The sequence below is a fragment of the Poecilia latipinna genome, unplaced genomic scaffold, assembly GCF_001443285.1.
Source record: "Poecilia latipinna isolate Pla-1442-1.1 unplaced genomic scaffold, P_latipinna-1.0 Scaffold771, whole genome shotgun sequence".
Classification (NCBI taxonomy): Eukaryota; Metazoa; Chordata; class Actinopteri; order Cyprinodontiformes; family Poeciliidae; genus Poecilia; species Poecilia latipinna.
In genome coordinates, this window is record NW_015113387.1 from 78,478 (window position 1) to 89,920 (window position 11,443).

An 11,443-nucleotide genomic window follows, 5' to 3' on the forward strand; every position below is an offset into this window, starting at 1 on the left:
GAATGGTTGGGTATTAAAAGTCTCCACTGGTACAAGCAGAGCGCAGGTGATACTCTGAAAGTGATTACAATGCTGCGTAAAAATACCGACCCTAAGTATGGACCGGGGGTGCCGGCCTCAAGACTGAAGACAACATATTATGAGAAAATCACCAATCTGACGATTCTGAATACAACTAAAGAAGACGAGGGAATCTATCACTGTGCAATCCTTGACTGGACTGAGAATATCTGGAGAGGGATCTATTTGTCAATAAAAGGTATTCATTTTACTCCAATATATTTCTTCTGATGGGAAGTAATGGTAACATTTTATGGTGGCTCAGGTAGAGAACCCTGACTTGATAGAGAATTTGCAGATGGAGATAAATATTACGATGATAGCAAGAGGATATCTCAAAGACGGGGAGTTCATCACCAAAGATAAATTGTCAAAATACCTGCTGGAACATCCAAAACACTGATCAGTGATAATAAAAAAAAGCTTTGATAACTGAGAAGGTTTTATATCACATTTGTCATACTCGATAATGAATAGTTATGGTGGCCTAATCTGGTCCTTTCATAATGTTTTATGTTGTCTTCTAAACTCTGGAAGGACACACAAATAGAGACTGAGAAAATCAAAGCAATTTTTATCTGTAAACTGCCTAATGGCATCATTGTGATAAGGTGTTCAATATTATTTAGTTTTAAGAATGATTGTCTCCAGCTGCCTCTTGTTTCCCCTTGATTACTCCTGGTATATTTAACCCCACATGTGTTTGTGTTCCCCTGTTGGGTTCTTGTTGAATGTTGTTTGTCTACGTCTTGTCTCAGTTCTCGTTGGTTGCTACAAGTGTTAAGTACCTTGCCTTAATGCTCACCCGTGCTGCCTGGACTTTCTTCATCATTAAATCTTAATTTTCTCGCTACAACCTAGGTCCACTGCATCTACCTCACCACCTATTACTGCAAATCATGACAAAAAATGTAATGTATACTATGTTTGTGTAAAATTGAAAAGACAAAAAATCTGTGCTTTACATGAACAGTAAGAGCTAGCTTATATTCTGATTGTATTTTTTAAAATACATTAGGAATATTCAAAGGCTTCACTCTTGAGTGCTACCATTAATGTTGGTAAACATTCTTTTACTATGCAGGGAACGATGACAGAACAATGAACTACACAATTGTGCAGCGGTCACGACCAGCAAATACAGCCAGACTGGGAGATTCTGCAACTCTGGAGTGTTCAGTTCTCTCTCACTCTAAGAATAGGTCTTGTCCAGGAGGCCTCAGTGTGTTCTGGTTCAGAGCCAGATCACAGAAATCTCTCCCTGAAATCATTTTCACGGATGGAATCAACCAAGACGATTGTAGTTGGAAACATGAGAGGAAATGTGTTCATAGCTTCTTTCACAATGTCAGCAGCTCAGAGTTTGGGACGTACTACTGTGCTATAGCCAGTTGTGGAGAAATATTATTTGGAAATGGGACTACTTTGGAAGCTGGTAAGAATATTAATGTTTTACATAAATTGTATTGATAATTAAAATTAATCCTTAAACACCAATTTGTTCCTTTTCTTTTCTAGAGAAATCAGACTCCGCATTTATCATTCTGGTCACAGTAGTAATTTGCCTAATAATTTCAGTTGTTTTACATATTACCATCATCTGTCACCAAACCCAGAAAAAAGCCAAAAAACAGATTAAAGGTAAGCGTTATTTATTGAATCTAATTTATTATTTTATTTTATATTCTAGCAAAAATAATGCACAGATAAGAAAAGTCTTTACTGTGAATACCTTTCTCAACTTCAAAGACTTGGAAGTGTTTAGAGATATCAACTTTTAGAACTAAAAGATAAATTATTTTCAGTTAAGTATTGGTTCTTGTGAAACATATTGACATATGTCATTTTATTTTAGACACATCAAGACAGGATGATTTGGGCCTAAAAGAAGATGATAATGTATGTAATATCTGTCAAATTTTTATTCACTTAACTTTTATGTTGTGGAAACATGAAGATTATTACTGCTATTTATTTATTTTGTGCAGAATGATGATGAAAATGGTGTGAACTACGCAGCGTTGCATTTCTCAGGAGGGAAAGCAAAGAAAGGAAAGAAGAAACCAATGGATGAAAGTGTGTACTCACAAGTTAACTTTTAAATACAACTTCTTGTCCATGTAGTAGGCTTTATATATTCAGTTTAGTGTCATGTAAATAGATTATATGAAAGGAATTTAAACATCATATATGGGAGCTATTTTATCTTTAAAGGTCTTCATGCTATGAATTGATTTGTTCCAAAGTGTGAAGTTATGGTTGCTTTATTTTATATTTTAGAAAAATAAATTAATTAATAAAATGTATATAGCTATTTTTTTCATAGTTTTTTTTTTGTCTTTTGTACATTTAATGCCTTTTTCAACAATGTAACTCAGAAATGCCAATATGTTTTACAAATCTAATTTTGGAGGACATTAAAGCAAAAAATGCGGAAATGCTTTGCAATTCTTGGTGTGAAAAAGACCTCAGTGTGAAGGTTGTGGGTTCCAGCTTCTTCCTGTCAGATGTCGATGTGCCCCTCAACAAGGCACTGAACCCCAGGCTGCCTGCTGATCTATGAATCAGTGTTTGTGTACATTGATGAGTGGCAATGGGTTTATGTGGTCAGTATGACCAGAAAAACACAGTGCACCTTAATTCCATTTAGCTCCTGAAATACATATATTTAGTGAATAAACTAAGTGCAGACGGGAATAGATGCTAAGCATCACAATTTACTTAGTTTCTCACCAGTTCCTGAAACGACTTACACAATCAGCCTACAGAAGACAGGCAGTCTGTCATCATTGTGATGATATAGAAAGACTAAACTTGTCACTGAATGCTTTTAAATATCTGAGCAAGTTGCTACTAATTTCCTCTTCCTCCTCACTAAACAAATCGCTATACTAGTCTTCACTTTGTCAGCACAGATCTAAACCATAGCCTTTGTTATGTCTTTATTCTTTGACTGCCACTGTGTAGTGTGTTGATGCAATATGTAACTACGCTCAGCTTTTGGTTCTCGGCTGCCACATACTGGCTTTGTTCATTTCATGTTTCATTTTTTTGTTTCAACTTAGGGGTAAAAATGACTTTAGCTTCCATAGGCTGCAAAACTGATGCAACTGTAAAATTATCAATGCCATTTTGTCCAACATAAATTCAGAATGTCAATTTATCTTAAATTAAAAAGTTAGTTTGGTACAACTAATAATTTTAGTTTAAAAGTGGCATTTATCAAGAGGCTTCCTGAATGGTACTATAATTTTTGATTAACTTATCCAGTTAAAAACTTTCTCACACCATTCCCTTTATTTTATAAATATATATCTATAAAATTGAAATGGCTAAAACTGCCTTAGTACACAAATTTATTCAAGGTGTAAAGGGATTCATACATTAACCACATAGCTATGTTGCACTGAAAATATATTAATAAACTATGCGCTGCTTTATGTCAGAAAACAATTTTAAATAGCTGCCCTGACTATTAACAATCTAAGATATGAGTTGAATAAGAGACTGTGTTGAATCTTTCTCTTTGAGCCATCTTCAAAAAGCATTTTTGCATACAATAAAAATATTTGATCTAAAATAATGGTGAAAGTTTTATAATGAACTTGCAGACTCCATGATTGGCAATACTTTAGAAATCTTTTGTTTTGCAATGTTTCTTCTGATGGGTCAACCAAATCAATCAACACCGGTGAGCATCAAATAAGATTTTATATTGTGCATACACATGACATAAACCAAGCTGATGCCATTGTTATTCTTCTAACTGGAAATTGATATTGTATTTACAATGAAAAAAAAGATTAAATTCTGAATGAAACTTAAAAGAAAAGCAGATTCAGAGTAATATAGGTAGCTGTGAAGATTAACGTGAAATAGGAGTAATTTTTTTTAACATTCAATTATAATATTCAACTACTTCTGGACTATAATGCAGCTAATTGGGACAAGTACAGAGGATAAAGTCCCAGACAGCAAAAAGCAAAACAAGAAAAAAACATTTTAATCATTACCAGAAATTATCTGATTTTCAAAAATATTTTTCCATCAGAAAGGTGATCACTGGGACACATCAATATTTGTGAGAAATACTTCTGTAAGTTGTCCAGTTATACAAAGCAATTTCTGTCATTTCAAATTCTTTTGTTTTTACAGTTGATTACAAGAATATTACAATGATTCCAACAGGAGTGGATTGTGTTAATAAAAGTAAAAATACAAACATTTCAAAAAGACGAGCACAATACGTGAATAAAACCCGTCAAGCAAAGCCACATATCTTAAGAAGTCATAAAATCTTGCTCTAGCATAGGTTGAAACGTATGTTAAAATACTCTACATGAAGAGTTATGTCCAATTATTCACATCAATATTTACTTATGTTTAGACTTTAATCTCAGAGTAGAAACACTCCTGAGGTTCCATTTGTTTCTTCTTGCCTCCACGTTTTTCCTTACTTTTAGAAAAATTCAAGGCAGCATAATTTTTGTTTTCACCGTCAGCCTGTGGAGCAGATGAAATTAAATTTGTGCAAATAGCTGTTGAATATGAACAAAAGAAAATCAAAGCAAGAAAATATTGTTCATCAATCCATTTTACTTACAGGATCAGGTATTCTCTCTCGATGTCTGTGTGATGTTTCGTGTGAAGTGGTGCTCTCCATCCCTGACAAAAAAAAAAAAATCAGAAAGTTATAAACTCGATCCATTTTCTTTGGATGTTTAAATCTGTTATATTCGATGGTGACACAAGTCAAGTAATAGTTGTGAGCGAATATGCAGGAAAAAAAGAGGTGAACATACTTTAAGAAGTGTCAAAAGCTTTAGCTCCTGTTTAATTTTATATAATTAAAAGCTGGACTGAGCTACAAAGTTGCATGGACAAAATCACTTTTCAAGAGTCTTGGTAAGAAACAAAATACTTAAGTTTAGAGATGGGAATAAAATATTTACTGATGTTTAGTTACAAATTTGACTGCCAAGTTTCACAGATAATAAATGCAAACAAAGGCAATGCAAAACCATATTTAACACATTTATAATTTCAAAGTTGGCATCCAAACTTATTGTTGCAAATATGCCAAAAACCTTCCAACTAAGACATAACAAACTTTATACCAAATTGGCAAATCTACAGAGAATACAGAAAGTTATAGTTGTTTAAAACAATGAATCTTTTACATAGTCCCAGATAAACAAATAACAGAAATCTAAATTTTTTGTAATACTTGCCATGAGATCTTTTGTGACCTCCCCTCAGAGCTTGGTAAAAAATAAGAACAATATTTAAAATCAAAGAAAAAACCAGGCAGGATACGGTAGTCACCAGGGCAATAGATTCAAAACTTGTGATCTCCACTAAAAACAACAAAAGATATTATTTGTAATTGATAATTATTTTTTTATTACTTAATTTCAAGTATCGAAGAAAAAATCCTACCAATTTCCAGTCTGGTTCCATTCCCAAATAATATTTTTCCACATGAGGCCACAGCGCAGTAAAAAATCCCAGAATCAGATGAGCTGACAACTTTGGAGAAATTAAACATACAACTCTTCTCAGAGTCAGATTTCTTCTCACATTCATGATGTTTGTTTCCCTCTGTGTAGATCATATTTGGATAAGTATTTGATTTTGCTTGGAACCAGAACATGCTGAAATCTTCAGAGCAAGCCATCTTCTCAGAGTCAAACAAAACAGAACACTGAAGGGTAGCTGTGTCTCCTGAGTGAACTGGAATGGATACTGAAGGCTGCTGAATGACAGTGTTGTTCAATATCCTCACAGTATTATCTGCACAACAGAAGAAAAGTTTAAAAGTAAATTAAACTATGCCAAATACACCTCTAGCGTTTCTGTTAAAGAATGGACAGATTCAGTGAGACGCTTAATGTATAAAATTTAGTTTTTATTCAATTAAATTTTAAAATGCAATGTAAATGGATTATGTCTTCCTTATAAGTCTACATATTGTTATTTTCCCCACAGCTCTATTATGTTCATAAGGTGAAATTTTAGAAGCAAATATTTAGAAAAAATCCAACACAAACAAAACATATTTACCTGTCACCATCAAATATGTCCCACTCCATTCAATACTCCCTGTCCAGGCAGAGAGTTCACAGTGATAGAGTCCATCATCACTGTAGGACGCCTTCAACAATGTCAGACGACTAAATTTCTCATCATTATTTACCTCCCATCTTGAGTCAGGAATCTCCGGATCAAATTTATGTGTTGGAAGTTTTTGTTGTCTCAAAAACACTGTTACAATCAGTCTCAGTGTATCTCCTGGTCTTTGCTTGTACCAGTAGACATCTCTTTTGCTAAACTGACTGGGCAGAGCACATTTGAAGGTCACAGATTCTCCAGTCTGAACAATGTTCATCGGTACAAGAGTGTCTGAAAAGAACAAAAGCGTTAAATGAAAAAGCTGTTTTTAAAGACATAGCTAGAATAATAAAAACAAAAACTCACATCCCTGCTGAAGACAAAGCAATGTCACCAATAACACGATCATCTTGACCCTGTCTCTTTGTAGGAATTTTGCTGGGCTTTTAATTACTGTGGGTGGTGCTTCATTAGTACTAATATCCTGTCTGTCACACCGTAAGATTATTCTCATTGGTTGTCACAAAAACTATATTTGGTGATTGCAAATTGCAAATGTCATACATACTTCCTGCCACACAGTTTTTTTTCCATTTCTTAGAAAAGCATATCGCTTCAATCTTCTATTTTCACACACAACTTAAAAAAAAAATCAAAAGGTTTTACACTTACAGATGTTACCACTGAAGTATCGCCTGCAGTTTTGTTTTGGTAGCTACTAATATTTTTCTGAAAGCTACAGCCACAGGGCTCCTACTGTAGTTCTGTAGGTCTAAATAATTGGATGTAAAGCCAAATTGAAAAGTCTACACTGGTTTCAGCTTTTCTAATTTCTTGAAATGATAAATGTGTAGAGATGTATTTTCCTGTTCTATTCTCAGCAAAAAACGGTATGATTTACTTTTGCTACAATAACATAGATGACTTTAGCTAACCATATGTGATTAGTAAGTTTTTCTGGCCTGCGTTGATTATATTGTTTGACTTTAACATGGATACTATTTTAAATCCGGTCCTACAAGCGCATCCAAGAATAACGTTCCAGTTTGTTGGTGGATGGTGAGCGGGAGTCCTTTTTAGAAAAGGGTTCTTAACCTAAAGTTAGGAAAGAGAATCGCTCTTCTCTCCATTATAACAATAAAGGGGTCACAGTTCCATCAGCAGATGAATTTGTATATTTGAATACATCTGTGTCAGGAAATATAGAGAATTAACGGATTGTTTACTACAGTCAGTCCATTGAGTCTAATCATGAAGTTCTGCCTTTGCATTTTTCATTCAGATTATTTTGAAAAATTTAAGTTTAAATGAAACTGCTCTTGCTGCTAAGTTTAGCTCAACTGTACAATATAAAAGTAAAATTATTTTTATACTTTTTAAGTTAATTTGCACGTTTCTTGACTTGAGATACAGATTTTAAAAAAAGAACACTTGGACTATTATTGATGTTTATATTTTTGCAACATTGCTGAAAAGAGAGATTCCAAAAGACGTAAAATTCAAAGTTTCAGACTTGGGACTTGACAGTGACCCGTCTTGACTTGAGAATTGACTTGGTACATTAGGATAAAATCTTGAGACTTGCAAAACAATGACTGGGTCAATGACTTATATTTTACATACTGTATTTTCCAGACTATAGAGCACACCATTCTATATGTCGCAGCTACAATTTTTTTTGAAAAAAACTCAAAACGTACATATATACGCCGCTCTCAGTTTTCCGTTCCTAATAAACCTGCTGGATTTATTAAGGATGCAGCCCTCCGTCTCCAAAGTTAAAGGTAAAAGGTAAAGGTAAATTTATTTATATAGCACATTTTCAGCATTAAGGCAATAGAAAGTGCTTCCACAGCCGAACCATGGTTTCGTTCATGCCGAGCTTACATGCAGCGGCTCCGTTTTCCTCCTGTACTGCCAGATCGATGGCCATCATAAACATATGAGTTTGAAGAAATTTCTCCGTCATACCTGCTGCTAGCATGTGCTTGTTCTGNTAAACACCAATTTGTTCTTTTTGTTTTTCAGAGAAATCATCAGACTCAGCATTTGTCATTCTGGTTACAGTAGTAATTTGCCTGACAATTTCAGTTATTTTACATCTTACCATCATCAGTCACCAAACCCATAAAAACACCAAAACAGAGATTAAAGGTTAGTGTCATTTATTGAATTTAATATATATTTTTTATATTTTAGTAAAGAAAATGCACAGATAAGAAAAGTCTTTACTGTGAACACCTATTAAAGACTTTGAAGTGTTTAGAGATATTAACTTTAGAACCAAAAGATACAGTATCAGTTCTTGTGAAACTGTATGATTTTTATGTGTCATTTTATTTTAGACAAAACATCAAGACATGATGATTTGGGCCAACAAGAAGATAATGTATGTAGTCATATACATCAAATACATTTGTATTGATTTAACATTTGTGTGGTTGAAACTTGAACATTACTTTTATTTTTTTGCAGGCTGATGATGAAAATGATGTGAAATGTGCAGCATTGCATTTCTTAGGAGGGAAAGCAAAGAATGGAAAGAACAAACCAATGGATGAAAGTGTGTACTCACAAGTTAAATACAACTTCTTGTCCATGCAGTAGCCATTAAAGATTGAGTTTACTGTCATGTAAATACATTGTGTGAAGCTAGTTTGAACATTATATATAGGAACCTTTTTATCTTTAAAGGTCTTCATTTTATTAATTTCCAAAGTGTGAAGTTGTGTTTGCTCTTGTTTTATATTTTATAAATAAGAAGCATATAATTATTTTTTAAAGTTTTGTTTTTGTCTTTTGTAATTATGCGTTTTAATCTGCTTTTCTATAATGTAATTCAGAAATACCAGTGTGTTTTAAAAATCTGTTTTTGAAGCAGATTAAAGGAATAAATGCTGAATTGCTTTGCGATACTTGATGGGAAAATGATCACAAACCTGAACGAGACCTTTAGAGGGGCGGTGGCTCAGTGTGAAAGTTGTGGGTTCCAGCTTCTTCCTGTCAGATGTTCATGTATCCCTGGGCAAGACACCCAACCCCAGGCTGCCTGCATATGTGAGAATAAGTGAATATGTGCATCGATGAGTGGGAATGAGTGAATGTAGCTCTTGTGACAAGTACTTCTAGTGGTCAGTATAACCAGAAAAACACAATAGAAACTAATTACATTTAGGTTTTGAAATACAGATATTTGATATTTAGTGAATAACCTAAAAGTGTGGAAAGGAACGGATGTTAAGCAAATTCCTGAAACAGTATAGACTTACTCAATCAGCCTACAAACGACAGGCAGTCTGTCATCATTGTGGGGATATAGAGAGATTAAACTTGTCACTGAAGGCTTTTAAATCTCTGAGCGAGTTGCTACTAATTTTCTCTTCCACCTCACTAAACAAATCGCTATGCAAGTCTTCACCATCAGCACACATCTGAACTATAGCCTTTGTTATAATGTCTTTATTCTTTGATTGCCATTCCATTGTGCATTGATGCAGTATCTAACATTATTGCTGAACTTTTGGTTGTTCTCGGCTGCCACATACTGGCTTTCTTCATTTCATGCTTCTTAATTTTTTTTCTTCAATTTATTCATAGAAATAATTTTAACTTCAACAAGCTGAAAAACTGATGGAATTGTAAAATTATCAATGCCATTTTATATAACATAAACATCCATTTATCCTAAAGAGTTAAGTTCAGCTAATAATTTTGATTTAATTAAAATGGATATTTATGAAGAAGCTTATATCATTTGATTAACTTGTCCATTGTGGAGAATTATCCTTTCTCCATTAGGTTCTTGATGTATGAGGTTGAAGGAGAGTCAGTGAGTTGAATTCATGAATTTCAATTAATAAGACTAAAATTCAGCTGGTCCATTTGTTCATGCTATACTTATGGGCTAACAGAGCAAAATGGCATCAAACAACAGTTTGTAATTTCCTTTGCTAATCTCTAAATTATGCCCTAAAGAGGGAAAAGGGTTTTGAACACCCTCAAAACAAAGGGTTTTGAGGGTGTTCCCTAACATGTCATTTCCTTTAGCTTTACACAAATGTGATCTATGCAAATGCAGGTATGTTTATACCAGCATGCAAATAGCTAAGAGACGGAGGAAAACACAGAATTATTTATTCTCAACACCAGTTAGTCAAAATTTTCTCTAATCATTCCCTTTGTTTTCACATTATAAAACTAAAATAATAAAATGCTTTAAAAATCTTTGTTTTTGCAATGTTTATCATGATGAAACAGTCAAATCATCAATAATGGCAAGCATCAAATGTGAATTTATATATTTCTGATAAACCATGACATAAAACAGGTTGTTTACACTGTAAATCTGTGAACAGAAACCAATATTTAAAACTTTTGAAAAAAATCTGTGAAATTCTGAACTAGAGTAATATAAGTAGCTGTAAAGATTAAGGTGAAAAAAGAGCAATTTCTTTGACATTCAAGTATAATTTCCAACTACTACTGGATTATAATACAACTAACTGGCATATGCATAGTAAAATGTCCAAGACAGCAAAAAAGGAAAAAAAAAAACAACACGTTTTATTTATCTTATTAGGAGCAATACCCTAACAGAGCCTTCTTTAGACATAACAACCAGGGGAGGATATATGGCCAGCCCGGAGAGCCCCGTCCCGATAGCAATAAGTTGTTTAGGTCAGGCTGACATCAGTTTACTGCCTGTCTTCAAAGTCTCGCTGGTGCTTCTCAGTGGCAAATCCAAACAGCCAAATTTAGGGTCTTCCGCCTGATCTGAGCGAACAACGTTCTCCAAGGTCACACCATATCCACTCTGCGTCCGAGATCCATTGTCCGACCACTGCCCTATTCAAGGATCGCACATGAGGGTTCCCCTTTATCCGGTTTCCCAGTGGAAAAAATTGTATCAATTGCGCTAAGAGACCAGCTGACCAGATCCATAATTTGCAACTTCGGAAGCTATTCATACATGAATATTAATTGATCCTTAGACTTTAATCTCAGAGTAGAAACACTCGGGAGTTTCCATTGTTTTCTTCTTGCCTCCACGTTTTCTCTTACGCTTAGAAAAATTCAAGGTAGCATAGTTTTTGTTTCCACTGTCAGCCTGTGGAGCAGATGGAAATAAAATTAGTTAGTTTAGCCATTGAATATGAACAAAAGAAAATCAAAGCAAAAAATTATTGTTCATCAATCCATTTTTCTTACAGGATCAGGTATTCTCTGCCGCAGCCTGTGCGATGTTTCTTGTGAAGTGGCGCTCTCCATCCCT

At 34.1% G+C, this 11,443-nt stretch overlaps 1 protein-coding gene across 1 annotated transcript; it reads left to right on the forward strand.

Annotated features, from left to right (window-relative positions):
- Positions 1 to 6: 6 nt before the first annotated feature.
- Positions 7 to 2,498, forward strand: LOC106955850 (uncharacterized). Its single transcript, XM_015046278.1, has 5 exons — positions 7 to 259; positions 1,145 to 1,495; positions 1,579 to 1,701; positions 1,916 to 1,959; positions 2,049 to 2,498. The coding sequence occupies exons 1-5, from the start codon at positions 70 to 72 to the stop codon at positions 2,160 to 2,162; spliced, it is 822 nt and encodes a 273-aa protein (XP_014901764.1). The 5' UTR covers positions 7 to 69; the 3' UTR covers positions 2,163 to 2,498.
- Positions 2,499 to 11,443: the final 8,945 nt, after the last annotated feature.